General features: G+C 43.4%; 1 protein-coding gene across 1 annotated transcript in view; it reads left to right on the top strand.

Moving 5' to 3' along the window:
* LOC311039112 (sodium/hydrogen exchanger 9-like) overlaps positions 1-20,069 on the top strand; it is a 123,515-nt gene that overhangs the window by 14,841 nt on the left and 88,605 nt on the right. Inside the window, exons 6-8 of the mRNA XM_084048753.1 lie at positions 12,298-12,403; positions 14,811-14,976; positions 16,698-16,827. Of these exons, the coding sequence (XP_083904879.1) occupies positions 12,298-12,403; positions 14,811-14,976; positions 16,698-16,827 (402 nt within the window). The remainder of the gene's footprint in view (positions 1-12,297; positions 12,404-14,810; positions 14,977-16,697; positions 16,828-20,069) is intronic.

The following is a 20,069-nucleotide window of genomic DNA, read 5'->3' as shown; positions in this document are numbered from 1 at the left end:
GTACACTCACACACACATACACACACATGCTGTAACACCTATCTACAAACACGCGCGCGCACACACACAGTTCTAGGCGGCTGGCCCCTGTGGGGCCACACCGTAAAAATCTTCTCTGTACATCATACAAAATCAAAAGTTTTAGACTTCTTTGTACCACAGCAGGTCAAATTTCCCACTCAAGGCCACTCCAGAAGCACTTTGCAAACAGTGGAGGCGGGACATTGTCGATTAGAAGAAAATTTCATGTGGAGGTTAACATAATTGGTCTTGCAGCAAACAGATGAAAAACACTATAAAAGCAATGTTCTCAAATTGCAGAGCTTAGTTGACGTCAAGGCAAGTTTATTGAGGAAGTAAAAAGAGTGGTCGAAAAAAAACTAAATAAAAAAAGAACTACTGGAATTAATACATTTTAAATGTTACTCAAAATCTTGTTTTAGTTTGTTTGAATCCTGTTTAGATATAGTATTGTTCCTTCTCAGTGGTACAAAACTATTATTGTATAAAGTGAAGATCTTGCTTTACAAAAAAAGCCATTCTGTCTATCAGCAAGTAGGCCTGACCTTTCAAGACGATCTGCAAGTCTATTGTTTAAAGTGAGGAAGTGTGTGTGTGTGTGTGTGTGTGTGTGTGTGTGTGTGTGTGTGTGTGTGTGTGTGTGTGTGTGTGTGTGTGTGTGTGTGTGTGTGTGTGTGTGTGTGTGTGTGTGTGTGTGCGTGTGCGTGTGTGTGTGTGTGTGTGTCGGGAGCAATGCAAAAATGTATGCCCCACCCAGTTATCCAATATCCATTGTCAGTAGTACCTGTTGTTCCTGTCTCTGTCTGGGTCCCTTTCATACCCATATACAGAGATTAGTTTTTCTGTCTCTCTATGTCCCTTTTATGCCCCCGTATGGAGTTCCCAGTTCCTTTCGTGTCAGGCATGCACAAATATGGAGTCCAGTCTATGACATCAATATTATGACGTCACATTGATCAGCACCATGCTAACTTTCCAGTAAGAGAAAGGCTGTAGCTTCTATTAGCTTGGAATCCACATCGATGGTGTCATACCGTAGGCAGGTTTCTGAACTGTTCATAGCAAACCAATGTGACACAGTGAGTAGACAGCAATAGACCACGAAGTCTGACGTAATTTACACATCCTTGGCTTGTCTACCTGGTTCGCGGTTTTCCACCCCCATTCTGAATCCCATAGAAGTCTTTAATATCGCGTCAAATAAGAACTGTGTTCCAAAAATAAACAAGTGACCCCGGCGGTTTGACTCTTATGGATATGAAGCATCAACTGACGGTGAGAAAACGATAATGTTACTTCCGCCGAATTAGTTACATTTTCGCCAGAAACAGACTGTATCAAATATAAGTGACTGACTATCATAAACGATACAGAACCTCCTCCCTGACAATATCGCCGAGACAGTTTGTTTATTTTTGGACCACAATTCTTATATGAGACGATTCTATGATGACCCAATGTTATTCTCCATAGCGAAATTACTTTACGAACCTGGGGATGAACGAGTGACGTCAGGACTTCGGTGGTCTATTGTGCCATCTTATGAGTTTTAGTAAGGACCAATGCTATGAAGATACGATTTAAGGAAAGTGCTCCTTTAACCTTGAAAACCCCATTTGTCACAGAGACGCCTAAAACAAGGCACAGGGCTGAGGTCACAAAGTAGCACTCCTGCTGCATTTGCCTCAGGATTTTACTCCCCCCCCCCCCCTTTTCCTCCCTTTTTTGAACGCACATTTGTGAGACATACAAAACATGATCATTGTTTCAACAATATATATATATTTTTAGATGTCTTTGTCACAGATGTGTATGTTTAAAACAAAGGGAATACTGTTAAAGAGGAACACAAGGTTCTCTTAAACCCTCAGCTAACTTTCTTATCACTGGGGAGATTCCTCTGGTGCCACAGTTGTGGTTTCATCTCTGAGTTTATGTGGAGACCTCGGTGTCCTGTGCATATATATTGCCTTCAAAAAAGGGTTGTTGGATTCAGTGATGTTTGTTTTTGGAGAGAATTAGTCATCATCAGACATTTAAAGCCTGTGAGACTGAAAATCCCAACAACAGCATACAGTAAATCCACCGAGCGATAATGTGGTTTTCCGCTTCATTCTGTGTTCAAATTATGGTGGAGGGCTTTGCTGTAATGCCTTTTGAGGACATTTCAACAGGGCAACAAGTATTGCAATAATTCCCTGTGTTGCTGGTAACATAGCCAATACACAAGTCTCTTTCAATGTTAGATCAGTCTAGTAAAAATCACATAAACCCAGTGGCCTTGAGATTGGTTTTCACTGAGCATCCGAAGCATAGTAATGTGTCCGCCTAATTAGACTCCCGTTCGATCCCTTCAACTGTATTATGATTTATGTGAAGTAATGATCTCCGTCAGGCCAAAAGGCCGGGAGGCGGAGATTATGTTTTTACCCGTCTGCAGAAGGATTTGGAGACGCAGGGCACCTATTGGATTTTTCAAAAGGACACTTTTTTTACGAACAATTACCATACTTTTAGGCCCGAAAAATCCGAAAAGGTATCATTGCGTGCTTAATGTCCTCAAAGTCACGCACCCTACAAGCTTTGAACTGAGCAGATTGGACCATCCGTTCCAGAGATAATGGCCAAACTACTTGAAAACGGCAGGGGCAGGGGCTCAAGCCCCCTTTCATGTCTATGTGTGCACGTGCATGCCCGTCTGTCCATCCCTGTGTCCATCTTTGTACAGCTAATCTCAAACACCCATGACATATCTTGGCAGGGGGGGGGTATTTAGCCTGGTAAAGCCCTTCCCTCCGGAAAATCTCATTTCCATTTGATTTCAGGAGTGAGTCTGGCCTGAAGGCTTATCTGGGTGTTTCTTGCCCGTTCACCAAATGGACTCACCTATCAGCGTCCTTAGCCTGGTAAAGCCCCTCCTCGCTCATCGTTCTGTGATTGACAGCGAAAGTTGGCCAATCAGGTGGCGAGTTCGAGTGAACCCGAATGGATCCGAGTGCAGCCGACCAAAATGGAACGGCAGCCATTGTTTTCTGTGTGTTGTTTTTACTTTCGGTTTTTAAACTTTAAAACGCTCTCAAACTTATTTTTTGAGGCACGGAATTTACTTTTAAGATATCGTTTGGATAGAAAATGGCCAATCAGGTGGCGAGTTCGAGTGAACCCGAATGGATCCGAGTGCAGCCGACCAAAATGGAACGGCAGCCATTGTTTTCTGTGTGTTGTTTTTACTTTCGGTTTTTAAACTTTAAAACGCTCTCAAACTTATTTTTTGAGGCACGGAATTTACTTTTAAGATATCGTTTGGATAGAAAAATGCATAGGTAAAAATGCACTGCTGATTGGCTGAAGGGGAACACTGCTGATTGGCTGAAGGGGTTGTCAGTCAACGGTATTACTCCGCCCAACTCCAGCCAACAGCCAAAAACACACAGGTTCTCATGCCAGACACCTTCCTGAAATCAATTGGAAATTAGATTTTCCGGAGGGAGGGGCTTTACCAGGCTAGGGGGTATTGTCATTTATGTAGCCTTCCCCAATATAGACCGGCAAATGCAGTCCTCCTAACATTGCCTGTCAACAGATGTCAAAGACTAGATGAGAGTGAAATATGGATATAGGTTTCTTAACTACTTAAACCCTCTATTCTTAGTCAAACGGACGTGAGTTACTTACTGTACCTGGACCGCTTTTTTCCAGTCATACCCCCCCCCCCCCCCCCCCGCAGCTTCTATTCCTTGTGTCCTGACGGCTGCACCCAGCCGGGTGGAGATCTGCGCTCAGAGGAGCGCTCTTTTCTAATCTTGTCTACTCCACTCAATTTATGGTGTTACTGTGGAGGCTGATGAGCCCATCGGCTATATGTCTCCTGTGTGTAATTGCTGGGGTAGAAATCGGTGAGATTAGATTGCACATGTTTGTGTGTGTTTGCTCTGAGAGGGTACAGAACCAAACAGACCCTTGTAGTATGCAGTCTTTCCTTTTTGTAATCCATTGCCCTTATAACATTGCCAGATTTGTTGTAGACTATGGTTGTTTTTTAGTGACTTGACTTAGGTTTAGGGACTTGATGGATGATAGCCTGCTTCCTCAGAGCAAGTTTGGCTATTTGCAATTTTTGGGGCTTTTTCTGCCTTTTATTTGACAGTAGACTGACAGGAAATGGGGAGAGAGAGATGGAGAGTGACACGCAGCAAAGGTCGTCGGGAACGGGACTCAAACCTGCGACACGCTGTCAGGCTGCATTAGCAACCTAGGTGCCCGGACCGCTAAACCAGCCGTCCGGGCCCCTCATCCATAGTCTAATCAATTATTTTCCTCAGTCGGTTGGTCAATTGATCTGGAATTGAATATGGGCAATTGGGCATATGCAGGGACTGACCAAGCTGATTTTCTTAGGCATTTCAATCATTGTGAACTCTGCTACTCAATTAAAACTATGTCTGTCCTCACTCTGTGGCTGTGGCTGGTGCCAATATTTAGAGAGCACGGCCATTGATGGCAGATATAATGCAATATCATGTTGTTATAGACTGAACATAAAAAAATGCTGGATATCGGCCCCGATAGTTGACCTGACCAATTAATGGGTCTATCGCTAGCATTGACCATTGCTATATAAGGGACTGACAAAGCTGATACCTCACTTTTCACGCATTTCCTTTTTCATTTTTTTTGGCGCAGGATATGTTCCCATAGCCCGGACAGACGGCTATGCTGTGTTTTCTTTGAGGGGTTGTTTGTTAGAGTGACATCATGACCATCATTTACGTGGCCGTTCTCATGCATTTGTCTCCTCGGTGTGTTGAGCAATCGATCTAAAATTGCACGTGGGCATTGCCCATTGGCATATGCAGGGACTGACGATGGTGATGTTTCCCAAATTTAAGCTTTTAATTAGCATTTTTGCCACAGGCTATGGGATCTGTAGTTGTGCTCACAGTCCCAAGTCTCTGCCCACCCACTTCTATCTCACTTGCCAGCTGTCTGTTTTTTCACAAAGTATTTGATGTTGTTATTGTTATTTGATCATGCATGCTTGCTCTTTTGAAACCAGGCCAGTTCTCCTTTGTGGACAGTGTCCCCTTGGAAAATAGATTTTTGGATTACACCTTGTGCTGGATACGAGTGACCCTCCCTCCCACAACAAACTTTTCTTTGATGCTTTGAATGAAGGCCAGTGGCGGAAAAAGTACTCACATTTTTACTTAAGTAAAAGTAGCAATACCACTATGTAGAAATACTCTGTTACAAGTATTTGCATTTGCATTGACAAAGCATTGGCAGATTCCGCCCCATAGGTAAAATAAAAGTGTGGTGTGACAGTGCCCTTATGCACAATGTCCCATTTCAGTTTCCATATGTATAAAATCCTTCGCACTGGCAGATTCGTCTGGTTTCCAGGCTAGTTAAAGGGCAAGACCACTTTGGTAGAGGTTTGGGTTGTGTAGTTACCTTGCCATGATGTAACTCCAAAGGTGGACAAGAAATCAAAAATAATTGCTCCATTGATTAGAAATTGATAATTCAAAATATGCTCCCCATTGACTTACATTGTACGGTAAAACAGCTCTCAAAGTCACTCTTTTAGCACATAAACGAACGCAAAGTTGATTCAGACAATATAGAACCTCACCAAACCCAGTACTGTTTATTTTTTTAATAAAAATGTTAACCTCCTGTTGATTTTGCTATTTTTATTAGAAAGAAAACCCGGACTGTATCTCTTGATCCGAATCCGAATCTTCAAATAGTAAAATCAACAGGAAGTTGACATTTTTATTTAAAAAAAAAAACAGTACTGGGTTTGGTGATGTCCTGTATTGTCTGAATCAGCTTTGTTTGTGTTCGTTTATGTGCTAAAATAATGACTTTGAGAGCTGTTTCACTGTACAATGCAAGTCAATGGGGAGCATATTTTGAATTATCAATTTCTAATTAATGGAGCAATTATTTTTGATTTCTTGTCCACCTTTGGAGTTACATCATGGCAAGGTAACTACACAACCCAAACCTCTACCAAAGTGGTCTTGCCCTTTAATGTATGTTTTACAAAGTGAGTAGTGAATAAAGTTTTCAAATAATTGTAGCGGAGTAAAATGTACAATATTTGCCTCTGAGATGTAGTGGAGTAGAAGTAAAAGTATTGAAAACTGGAAATACTCCAGTACTTAGTTACTTTCCACCACTGTCTCTTTCTGTAAAATAGTAAACTTTGTCCATGCCACTTGCAAGGTTGATTCCGACCATGTCATAATTTTCCCGCAGCAATACCAATGACCTAGTATTTGAAAAATAAAATAAATAAAAGGTCGGATTGAGCATACCTTTGATGGCTCACCATTCCATGATCAGTGTTCAACAGACACTAGAGACACTGGTGTCTCTAGACTAGTGTCTGTTGAACAATTCATGTGTGTGTATGTCGCTATAGACGAAGTCAACATTCCAGGCACATGGTATGCAGCGCTGATGACAGGAACATCTCTCTCTGCCACTCAATCAATGTCAGCACTTTATGATGTGCTGTATACTGAACAACATCCTTCTCTTGTTGGTCACCTCTGATGACCTCACTTTCCTTTATACTCAGCAGTCACTGTGCTGAGTGACTCAGCTGAGCTGTATAAATAGATTTGTTTCTCTGAGCTGTTTTTTTTTTATTATTTGTTTTACCTTGGGCATGACTCAAATGAGCCACGCATGCATGACCTTGGCTCTGAGGTCAGTGTTTATGTTGTGGTAATCAGCAAAGATACAGTACCTGTACAGAAATGTTTTGTCAGCTTGTTGTTGATACTCAATATTTTGCATTGGTCTTTCATCTCATTCTGCTGACGGCCAAGGGAAAATGGGGTTTGAAATAAATAAATGATGAAGCACTGTGTGATTTCCAGCCAAGAGCAACAGACAATAGAGAAAATTAATTGATTGATTTAACATTTCTTGTTCATATTATAAGGTAGTATAATACAGTGAGTGTAGAGAACATGGCACTGACCTGCTTGATGAACTGACCAAAATATTGGTAACTAGATTTTAACATTCTGCAACCTCTTAAAAGTATAATTTACTGTATGAGGTGGTCCATGGTCACTTTTTGCTCAGATTACAAGTGTGCAAAAGGGGAAATGACTTCTGCTATGACTTTCTCTTGCAGCTGCGTGCAGTATCTCTGTTCAGTAGCTTCCCATAATGGCCAACTACTGTACATAAGTGGAGCTTGCACTGCCATTTCAAAAAGTATATATTTATCTTTTGAAATGATCAACGCCTATTCTTTTCAGACCCAAAGTTAGCAGTCCACTGTAGATTATAAATGTACAGTATGTTCTTAATACTTCACCCAAGAGATGACTTTACCGTGTTTCTATCGTTTACGTACCCGGTGATGTCTTTGACTCACAGAGAATTTTCGTTTGTAAAACATTCCTTAACAGTGAAGGAATAATCCAAAAATGAAGAAAGAACTTGATGAATGTAATTAGTCCGAGACCCAATTTAACAACAGCAAAACTATATCAAAAATGTGTCTATAAACTTCAAAACACAGCTCATATTATGATTTAGATACTCTTCTGCCGAAGTCCGCAGAAAAAAGTTTCCAAATATCACCACAGAAGAAGAAAATAAACTTTTAAAACACTCCCGGGCTAAAAGAAAATAATTTCTTGGGTGAAGTATTCCTTTAAGGCAGACTGTAGGAAAGGCTTACAGGGAAAGGGAAGGGATAAGCTTAATCAACCAAGTACATTTGCACGCACAGTACCTGGAACTATTAGGAGCAATATGAGCAGCTACCGGGCAGCAAGGAGCCAGGATAGACGCGGCAACCATTCGATTCCCACAAAACAGATCCATTGCCACCCCAAGGAGGTAGTCAGGCTGTTGGGATTCATTTCTAAGCCACAAGGGAGTCTGTGTGGTTTCAGAGGCAAAGGTTTTAACCACTCCACATTGGCTCTCCATGCACAGGAAATTACTCATTTATTCAGGAAATACCTAAATAAATGAGTGGAGCAACATTAATGCAGGTGCTTCCATAGAGTGGAAAAGACTGCGTCAACTGGCTGATGTGTCAATGGGTGACTACTAGTGACAGTGACTAGTAAAGTGATGTCTGAATTTCAATCTATGGGAACAACATCAGTAAATATGGTTGGAAATTGTGGCTGTAGAGATGGATGTTATAGTAGGGTTGCAGGGCTTAAACCCCTCTATTGCCCATTTGGGAATTTATGGCCCTATCTTGCACCCGGTGTAAAAAATGCAGAGCAAATGTCATAGCTAGTTTTGAACGGACACAGTTGTCATTTTCCCGTCCAATGCTCATAGAATTAGCAAATATACTTACGTCTCCTGATATCATTATATCACATTATTAATGCTGCTCCTGTAGATGGTTGCATGCTTTCACTTTGCGTAGATCCCTTTCCTCAGCAAAAAATAGTTCACGTCTCTTCCAACTTGCCGAATCCATCATTTAAATAACAATGCACCATGATCCAGGAGCACATAGCTATTAAAAGGAATGGAATCAACACTCCGATTGGTCTAATTTGTTATGCCCAAAAACGCACCCATGACTTATACCGAGGTTAAACCCAACCCCTTTGTGCTTTGTCCCTTACAGTACTTTGTGCCCAGATAATGTACTATTTAACTACAAGATCTACAAGCTTGTAGATCGGCTATTTTCACAATGTTTGCCTCTTTCTTATATAATTTGACAATTTGGCCAATGTTTGACCATTGTTTTTATAGTATAGTTTGTTCAATACTTTTGATGCAGTAATGGTCTTTGACTCTTTTTCTTTTTTTTCTTTTTTTTTAGGTCTTAAAAGTCCTTAAATTGTCACTTCACTGTCATCTGCCACCCCCCCTCCTGGGTCCCCGACCCACAGGTTGAGAACCACTGTTATAGACCATACTCAACCTTGTGCTATAGATCGTCTAAATAGGTCCCTTTTAGTGATGCCAAAACCATAGGTACTGGTTTACAGAGATATGGAAGAAAGTAAAATGGTCAGATGAGTCATCTTTCACAGGTCCAGGTGGCCTTGGGATTTTGTGACAACTACACATTATTATTGCAATATGTGCAACCATACAAAAAGCTATGAATGACTTTTTTATTTGACTATATCAGTACTTTCTGTACACTCGGTTCCCAATACAGAGGCAAATTCTATACACGCGCGCGCGCGCGCGTGTGTGTGTGTGTGTGTGTGTGTGTGTGTGCGTGCGTGTGTGTGGATAACAAATAGTTAGGTGGAGACTAGCCTCGGAAACCCATGCATTTTTTTTTTTTCAAAAGAAAAAAAGCCTGGGAGAACCTTGCAGGAACGCTGGTCTTAGGACCTTGTTATCTCCTAACCAATCAGAGTGCTCCAAACCCAGGCGCTGGAATCCAGCGCCTGGGTTTGGCTCCGCCCTTCAAGACCATCGATTGGGCTCGTTCTTTCAGTCTAGGTGGAGACAGACAGACAGACAGAGACACGCACGCACGCATGCACACACGCACGCACGCACGCACGCACGCACGCACGCACGCACGCACGCACGCACGCACGCACGCACGCACGCACGCACGCACGCACACACACACACACACACACACACACACACACACACAATCTTTACTGGAGAAATTGGCTATTATACAACAACAGCCAGGACGCTAATATCAACCAAAACAAATGCATCTCATCACGACCTTTGCATGTCCAGAGATTCTCTATTCTGCAGAGCAGTGAGGAGTTTGCATTATTTAACCCATTCAGACCGGGAACGCATCCGTGTGTCATTTTAAGATTTCTTTGGCTATTCAAAAATAGCAGATATACAAGCTCATAGCGTGGCACCGAGTGCCGCGAGCTCATAGCGCGGCACCGAGTGCCGCGCTATGAGCTTGTAGATCTGCTATTTTTTGAAAAATCGTGAAAATATTTGAATATATTATTTTTTAAAGGGAACATTTTTGACTCAAATCTTTGCTTCTGGGGGTCCCTGGCACAAATATTTTGAGATGGGGGTCCGTGGCAAAATACATACAGTACATACATTTTGGGGGTCCTTGACATGAAAAACTTTTAGAACCACTGATATAGAAACATACGTTTTTCAAAAAACAGTAGGATTTAGAAGACATTTGTAGAATCCCCAGAAGCAAAGATTTTAGTTAAAAATGTTCGCTTTAAAAAATATATATATATTCAAAGATTTGCACAAATTTAATGTTCAGGATTTTTCAAAAATAGCAGATCTACAAGCTCACAGCGTGGTACTCTTTGCCGCGCTGTGAGCTTGTATATCTGCTATTTCTGAATAGCCAAAGTATAAAATAATGGTTATAGCTGAAATCTAAAATGACACACACGTTCCCGGTCTTATTGGGTTAAAGTGTGGAGCTCTCTGCCTGTGGTTCTCCTGCATTACATTTAATTGGCTCCTTCTGGACGTTTTAATCATCTGCAGAGTCTTAACTCTAACCTTCTCCTTTAATACTCCCTGGCATTATAACTGTTCTCTTGCCCGACGCTGAGCACTGCCGCTTTGCCCACGGCAGAAATGCTCATACTACATTCAGTGGTGGAAAGTAACTAAGTACATCTACTTAAGTACTGTACTTTTTTACAATTTTGAGGTATTTGTACTTTACTTGAGTATGTCCAAAACTTTTAGTTCTACTCCACTACATCTCGGATCCAAATTTTGTACTTTTTACTCCACTGCATTTATTTGAAAACTTTAGGTACTAGTTACTTTGTAGATTTTGATTATTATTACAAAATATACATTAACCACTTCAGCCCTATACATTTCGGCCATACGCATTGTGAGCTTGTAGATCCGCTTTTTTCAAACGATTTTTATACATTTAAAACTTGAAATGGAACATTCTGCATAATGAGTACTTTTACTTTTGGTACTTTAAGTACATTTTGATGCCAATACTTTTACACTTTTACTCAAGTACATTTTGAATTCCGGACTTCTTTGTATACTTTTACTTAAAACATGTGAGTACTTTTTGCACCACTGACTACATGTATGTAGTACACTTGTGGCCACATAACATAAATGACATAAACATTTTTCAGCTCTGCTTTAAAAAAAAAAGTGAAAGGATTTCATGTCAGATTACTTATTTGACTGAACTTCCTTTCCCCAGCTTTGCCTTTGTACTGGCCTCATTAGCTGTAATTAGAATGTCTGAACTCAATAAGTCCCAGATTATCACACGCTGTGATTTATGAAGGCTGCAGTATACACACAGTAAAATCACAGTCCAAAATGTGTTAATTTGACTCGTACAAACTAACTTAGATCCATTTTACGCATTTACACTTCAGTTAATAATACTCCAGATTTTACAGTGTACCTGACATACACAGAAAATGATATAATATGCACACTAATACTGACTCATGAGACTCATAACTAAATGAACAGGTAACTCTGCTTTTGAAATCAAACATAAAACTCAATGAACTTCAGTATTATTTGCACGTGGAAGAAATATATGATTTAACACTCAGAAAATGCTACAAAACTACAAATATTCCCACCATACTTTTTATGGCATAGAATTGATGGCAAATAATTTGTACCCATTTAAGCCATGTCCATACAGTAGGACTTTCTTGTCCGTCGACTGTCTTCGGTTTTCACAGACAATTTCCCACAGTAACAATCGCCATTTAAAAGCGGTAATGGTATTTCTGTATGCTCCATTCCCCAATTTCTGTTCTGAGCCTTTTTATATTGAGATGAGTGTCTTAAATTTGCCTGGGCAGCCTTTTGTTTTCTGAATACTGGCACCATTTTCCATTTGCATGTTATAGTCTATTATTTATTAACAACACTGGAGCAGTGTTTGCCTTGGTTTCTGTCATTTTTGGCAGGAGAAGAAATGGTTTGTAAAAATGGCACTAGTTTCCGCATTTTGGCAGCGAAATGATGGTCCACAGACAGCTGACACGACTGTATTTGTCTCCCCGTTAAAGTATCTCTTTTATCCTTCAGTAGTATTCAGTGATGTGTTTTGTCTTGACAGTATCAGCGCCTGGCTTCCTGTCAGCGCTGGACTCAGATTTCTCTTTTATACTATATCTTTCCGTCTTTCATGGTCTAATAATGACGGCCCGAACTGTCTTGTTATCGCTTGACCTCCCCAAGGTGTTCATGTACACGTACAAGTTTTCTTCTGTCTTCTTCGTCTCGGTGCTCAGTCTCTAGCGGTATGATAGCATTAACTTCTGTTTTGTCTTACAGTGTCAGTGTTGGGCATGTTGTCAGAGCTACACGTGGACCCAGACTTATACACCCTACTGTTTGGTGAGAGCGTCCTGAACGACGGCGTGGCCATTGTCCTTACACAGTGAGTCTGTCTGGGTTCTGGGCTCGACCTCGGCCTCGGCCCGGGGATTATTTTTTTCACTTTCTTCTTTCAAGTGGGTTGCCTGAGTGCATCAGTTATCACCACCTGGGCCTGTGTCTGGGGCTGGATGCTGAATCCAACCAAGGCTGGGATGAATGGATGCCGGCGGCGGAGACATAAAAAAGGGAACATCCGCACTGATAAAATATGTTTTTAAATGCTTATTTCAATGCATAGCCGCAGCCAAACAAACAGCCGCTGGATGCTTCCAGCTTAAGGAAAGCATGGGATCGGTACACAACGGTGTGGCAGCATTTCATTAAGGGATTCGGCAGCAAGGCTCTCAGCAAGAGCAGAGGAATAACAGATAACAAAATCCACCTAGCTGCTGTCAACTTCAGACAGAATACACAATCATCTACGCTGAGTCTGGCTGAAACAGAGGGGAAGGTGTGTCACCTTGCAAACGCTTTACACTGCTTTCTCAATGCACATGAATGTCTATATCTTGCCTTGCTCACTAACCAACACACACAGGCGCACGCCATTGCCTTTGTCTGCTCTGTTTAACATCGGCAATTGAACAGACGGAGGGAAACACACATGCAGGGATGAGCAAACGGAGGGGGAATGGACATTGGCGGGGAACAAGGTACACGTGCACACACGTGTCATGTACCAGCACACACCAACACACTGGCCTAGTGGACATGCAAATGCATATGGATCTCTCTCTCTCTCTCTCTCTCTCTCTCTCTCTCTCTCTCTCTCTCTCCACACACAAATGGGCTTGGAAAGGCAGGCAGATTGAGAGAATAAGAGGAGACGAGCGCACAGATTGTTGGGCTGTACTCAAGCGCTGGCTTCTATCCCCCTGCCCATTGAAGCCAGAGGAGACAAACCCCCCCCCCTCCTATACGGACACACAGATAGTGCAGTGTTTCTTCTCGGGGTAGCGTGACTAGCCTCTGTGCCATCTCCTGTCACTTGACTGGCTGGCCAGAGCCGCCGGGCCGCCCCGTCCCCGCACACAAAGCCGGCCCTTATTAGTGAGCCACGCGGGGCCCCGGCCATTGGAATTTTAACGAGCACCCGCCGCAGCTCGGCCTTACGCTAACGTGCCCTCTTCCAGCCAGTGCACTGCCCCGCTCCGCCTGCCTGCTCCCGCTGGGCTTCCACTCAGCCAGGTCTTCTGTTGACATCTGGAGATTCTCGAACCGGGACGTAGCGGTCCCACATGGCCTAAAGAAAACATCCCTGAAAGGTCACCCTGCATCACTTGCACACTTAGAAGCTAGTGGCTGAGTTAAATGTGTGAACAAGTTCTTGTGTTTTGTTTATGTGTGAAGAGGGTAACAGTTTCAGCTTGCTGAGCTCATTAGAGGCAGCTTGATTGATCGCCCCCCGTCTCGCTATGAAGATTAAGCCATGTTGTGGCATATAATGGCTCATTTAAAACTGACATTATGAAATGTGGAGACGCTTTACAGGTTAATTTTTCAACTGTTTCGACACAAGGTTGCTCAAGCTGTGCTGATCTCGCTGTCCATGGGGGACGCGTTCAGTCGAAGGCGCATCAAAGTCAGTCCCTGTCTGGTTTCTCTCATCCGTCTCCCAGACAGAGAAGTACAGTATTACCTTCAGCTGACTCAAGAAAAGTTTTGCATCCATTTTAAAAAGGGAGCTTTAATCCAAAGGGAGTACGTGGGAGCAGTGGGGGGGCTTAAGAAGTTCTGTCATCTCAGGAAAGTCAGCCAGCTCAATCAGCCGCTCACAAGGGTGCCTGTCTCTGCTTGTTTCTCCCTCTCTCTCTCCCTTCTCCCTGTGATGGCTTGTCTGAACTCATTGACTTCCATGCAGAATCCCCCCCGCACGGCCACCCCCTCTGCCACAAAGTAAATATTTATAGTGATGATGTGTATAGCACAATGCTACTCTCTTTGCAAACAACAGTAGTGTTTCCCCTGCTTTCCCCCTCTAACATCTGTGGGACCTCTCTCTGAAGTGAACAGTAATTCAACAAGGACTCTTCTTTTTTTTCTTCTGCAGTGGCAAGAGGGGAGGGAATCAACCTCAGAGGAAGGACGCACATTCTCTGAAATGACTCCAATAAATTGTACTTAGAGGCTTAGCTCAGCATAATAAGCATGTGAATTTATACCCACTGTTCTGTTCTGGCGTATATTTAGGAATGTAGCTCACCATATTTCTGATGACATCTCTCATTTCAGAGCTGTAACCTAACATGAATGTTTCAATGTGCATATTATTTTTTATTTTGTTTACTTTATTACTGTTTCTTCTTTGCTCTGTAACAGGAGCCACGACGTGATGTATGGTTAGTGTGCTTGCATGCATATCGTGTGTCGTGTTTTTCTGATTGTTCTCATGAATCTGTGTCCCACAGTGCCATCGCCACCTACAGCCTGATGGGGGGAGGACACCTCTTTGACACCCGTGCCTTCTTCCTCTCCGCAGGCCATTTTGTTGCAGTGTTCGCAGGCTCCTTCCTCCTGGGCTTGTTGTTCACAGTCATCACTGCCCTCATATCCTTTGCATCCCCTCCCACTGCAGTACCGGCACCCCAAACCCAATTATCACCTCAGCATCCGCTGCAATCTCCCCACTTCCTCCCTTCAGTAATTGCTTCTCTGTAACACTCCCCCCCCCCCCCCCCCCCCCACCCGATCCTACTGTACCAGCTTTATCAACATAAGCAACTCGGCTGTGCCTAAAGTGCTCCTGTGACATTAATGGCTGCCGTCTACGCGAAAGGGGTCATCAATCAAGGCAGCGGCCTCTGATGAGGTTTCGACTTGCGCTGTTGTCCGGCGTTTGTCTCCGATCTTCCTAGTAATTAGACCTTAGTGTGAAAAATGAAGGCGCGTCAAGAGGAGGGTTTGGGAGGCAGAGCGCGGTGCTTGTTTACAGTGAATAATCTCCAGTTGACAAGCAAAGCACAAAATGAGCATTTATTAGCTTTCATTCATGTGCCGCCTCAATGCACAGTAGTTTCTAACAGAACTTCAGCTTGGGGGGGGGGGGGGGGGGGGGGGGGGGCTCTCAACTTCAACATAGATGCATGCAAGTCTTAACTTTTGGAGTTAAGACCCCCCAAGGTTCTTTTTCTGGCAAATGAGGGGGCTTGCTTTAAGAATATATTCTGAAAGAAAGTGGGGCATTTATTTGTATTTATTACTATTATTATTATTTATGTATTTATGTTTTTCAGCACAAAGAACATGGGTTTCTGTGTCCCAGCATGGCCCCATGGTCTCACACCTCACAAACCACACACGTGTCCTCGTTAAAAGTTGAAGGCTTGCACGATCTGGAAGCTGTTTGTACTGTGTCTATACTACTGTCTACACATCCCGCTAGATGCCAGCAGGGAGGTTTTCTTATGAGAAGTAAAAGAAAAGAGAGCTGAAGATCAAAGACCCACCCCAGACACTTTGATGCATGGCAAAGGCGGCATGCGGTGAGCAACCCTGTGTAACAGAAAAATGTTTACCTCCACTGTCCTGCTTTCAACTTATAGTGTATAATTACTACGAAGACAAAAAGTTTCAGCGCAGGATGATTCTGGAGTGTGGAACACTGTTTGGCTTGCTCCGAGACAGGGCCCTAGGTTTCTGCTTAGGGAGCGTTGCCAGAGGGGATGTGGGACAGTGGAGAGGCATAAGTTAGATCTGGACTTGATTATGTACTGGAGAACTCCCTTAAAATGAACTCATTAAAAACTGGAGGGTAACTCTACACTGTAGCTCCCCTGGCTCTGGCAACAACACAGCCAGTCAGCACCGGATCACTTAAGGGGGTGCATGCGTGCGTGCCTGCGTGCGTGTGTGCGTGTTGTTTTGTTTTGTTTTCTGAGGAGACAATCCAGTGTATTCCTAGGGCCTCCCTCACACAGTTAAAACAAGCGTTTTATGGCTGCCTTATGCCTTACGTGAGGCATAAGGCCATTTCAATGAATTCCCTGGAATTCCTTATTGGAAGTCACGTTTGATAAAACTGACTTGCCTTGCTGCTCTCTGGCTTTACCCCCCCCCCATAAGGCAAGTCAGCCTTATCAAACCATGTGACTTCCATAGGGAATGAATTGAAACGGCCTTATGCTTCACGTAAGGCATAAGGCAGCCATAAAACGATGCGAGGCCTGAGCATTTCACGTTTGCATGTTGGAATGCTATAAGTATAACCTTGTGTCTCTGTTACATTGTAGAATTATGCTCACATATGTTGGCCTGATTCACACACACTGTTGGACACTGAGTGATTTTCATCCCGTTTTGACCTTAACTGTCCCTTCCACCTCACCAAGTTTGCTCCGCTGCATGAGAATCCACTGCTGGAGACATCACTCCTCTTCCTGCTGTCCTGGAGCAGCTTCCTGTCAGCCGAGGCCTGTGGGCTTTCAGGTAAGGTGTTTGCGTGTTATATACCGTCACAAGCTAATATTAATACTTTTCATTGGTTTATATTTTTTAAAACCCACAGACACACTTAACCACATTCACTTTCCATTTTATTTCTGGAAATAGTGAAAATATAATATCTACAAGCTCACAATGCATTGTGTTGTGAGCTTGTACATTGACTATTTTTTACTAGTTTAGCATGACAGTGCACTTTGCATGACCTTTCTACCCCTTTTTAGTCATTATGCCAATTAATTCCTCCCCACACACATTTGTGTGTTGTCACTGCTGTTGTATCCTACAACAGCAGTCCTCCAGGAGGACGCCTCCGCCCAACACTGCTGACAGGTGCCGCCCCCGGCCCGTAGGAGTACAGGCAGTGACAAATATCACCCTCCCCGCCCGGCTTCCCTCCCCCGAACACGAGCCAATTGTGTTTGTATATAGACGCTCTATAAAGCTGGATGCACCACGGTGGATTTGAACCCACAAAATGCCAAAAATGGCCGAAATGTCTACAAAGCAACTAGTAACTAAAGTTTTAAAATAATTGCAGTGGAGTAAAAGTAGAATATTTGCCTCTGAGATGTAGTGGAGTAGAAGTAAAAGTACTGAAAATGTGAAATACTCCAGTAAAGTAAAAAATACCTGCCTACTCTATGCGGTTGCACCAGTGTATATGTGTCCACTCTAGTTTGTCATCAGGATGAGGGAATATCGGAGGTCAGAGTTAAAATCCACGGGGTAAAGTGCTCGCCAGCCACCGCAAAGGCTGGTATTGGATTCCTCCTCAGTGCCTCCTGCTTGGCCAACAAACACAGTTGGCGGTGCTCACTGCTGGGAAGCCAGCAGGTGATCGTGGGAGTTTTTTTGTCGCTGCACTGTGGTGACTTCTATTGGTTGGCCTCGGGCACCCGTTTGACTGGAAGCGGAACTGGGAGAGATGGCGTGAACACTCGCACACGTTTCGCTCTTGATTACATGACTGACTCCATGTTGTATCGGAGGAGGCATGTAATCATTTTCATCCACCCCCAAAAGGCTGTATAGTGCATTGTTCAAGGGGAATCATTAAATTGGGGAGGTAAAAAAAGAATTGACATCTGTGACAAAGACGAAGGCCAGAGATAAAAAGTCATTTTTTCCCTGCTGAAAGCTGGTGCACCGGCTCCTCGTGGATGTCCCTTCATACCAGCATGCCCAGACTTGCATCATCGCTGTCGTCGGTGCCTGTTCGGGTTGGCAAGCTCTGCTGTTTGTGGGCTCATTGCTGTCAACCGTGCTGTCTGCAGCGCTGTGAGAGATGTACGCCTCTTGTCCAGATTCCTGACATAGCCATCTGTGCAGTTACCTGATAGAAAACCCACAGACGGGACCTCTTCTGATGGGGCCGATATCGAGCAGAACAATGTTTAGTGTCCCATATCCAACCGTTGGCCCGAATATTAAAGAGAAAAATTAGTTTCATTCACACACAGACGAAGACACGCGCGCGCGCACACACACAGGAACACACACATACCCTCTGATAGTCCTTGTGGCATTATAGCGAGTCAATAGTGTGGAGATGAGAAAGTATTAGGTCATTGCCTCGGTCTACAGGGGGCTACATGTACCGTTCCATCTCAAAACCCCATAACTCATTCCATTTCAGATTCACCCCCTCCCCCCACACACACACACACACACCTCAGTCTCAGCATGTTCAGTCTCATAGTTCAAGATGGGGCCCAGAGATAGCGGTGAGCAATAATAGCATTCCTGCCCTAGCTGTTAGTCTGGGTCTCTTGTAAAGCGAAGAGTTGCTCTGGCCTCATGTATTATCGATGACCTGCCCTGCCCTCCAGTGCGTTTGTATTCCCACCTTGCATTTACTGCCCGGGAAAAGAAAAGTGTGCTTCGTGAATTCACCGCTGTGACTGTGTTTTTTCATTATTATGTGAAAATTTGTTTCATTCTGTGCTTGGAAAAACAAGATTAGCCTTTAAAGCTGCCACTGAAGTGTCAATTACTAGTTTCCTGTGGAGTCATGACATAGTTATAAAATATACATGTCTCATACATACTATGCATACGTCAGTGTTGCTGCTGCCAGTGCCGACCTCAATGTGTCGGTTGGTATTCAACACAGTCAGCGGTGTGGTGGAGTCGCTCTATATCCTTGGCAGCGCTCCCTCTGGCATGTGGAGGAGAAGACCGTTCTAATTAAATATCTTGACCTTTTCTCCATTAGACCCCAACTCCCAGTCTATAAAGCACACGCCTCCTAATTCTGTGTCCGGTGCTGAGATGGTACATTGTATCCCAGACGGAACTTTGTGTGGTATTGTTATTGGCATTGCTGCTGTTTATTATTTAGAGTGCACCGCGCAATTAGGGATTTGATTATTCTCATATGTCCCAGAGGCATTCAAAAACGGTTTGCTTTTCATTAAGAGTGCATGGGCAGCAACGCAGGTATATGGCTGTATTGTCTTGCTTCAACTTAGAAGAGACTTCACACACACACGAAATGAATGCAATGATATTTATTGATGAATGCAGATGATGACGACATGAATGCAGTAGTATTTATGAATACAATTATATTTGACATGTTAGAACACTTTGGCGCGGGCCCCATCGTAGGAGAAGAATCAGATCAGATCAGATCCGTCCTGATCAGATCTTATGCCTGCTAAAGGCAGAGGGCTCTTCAGGAGCCCGCCCCCCATACATAGGGCCAACCTGGTGGTGTCTGCTGCTTGGGCGGGGTCGGGGAGGTGGTGGGTGACCTGAACAGAGAGCTTGAGTGAGACAAGGATTGAATGGCTTAAAAGGGGCTCCAATCAGCTCAGCCTATGTGATTGGAGCAGGACCAATGAGGTGATATAGGTGAGGAATGTAATGAATGACAGTTTGCTCAGTCTCTCAGTTGAACCCTTGTATTAACACTTCCATTTCGACTGTCCAACAACTCTTCCTGCAGCTGTTTATACTTAATTAACTGTACGGTATAGCTAAGATGAATACTGAAGGTCAAGAAGATGGACCTGACTTGAAATCTAGCTATACTATGTCTTTGATGCTGACATATTTTCTTTTTTTGCCCTGTTCAATAAATCACAAGAAATAACAATTTCCAATTCTCAATATTCATCTGCACAAGCTGCACAATGAATCCGCAGAGGGCCACGTCTTCCTATGGGTTTTAATGGCCCATTTATGCTGAAGCAATAGCTCATCCGAAGGGGATGCAGTGA

The sequence above is a fragment of the Gymnoscopelus microlampas genome, assembly GCF_963454915.1.
Source record: "Gymnoscopelus microlampas genome assembly, chromosome: 22".
NCBI classification, from domain to species: domain Eukaryota; kingdom Metazoa; phylum Chordata; class Actinopteri; order Myctophiformes; family Myctophidae; genus Gymnoscopelus; species Gymnoscopelus microlampas.
This window is presented reverse-complemented; position numbering and strand designations above follow the sequence as displayed.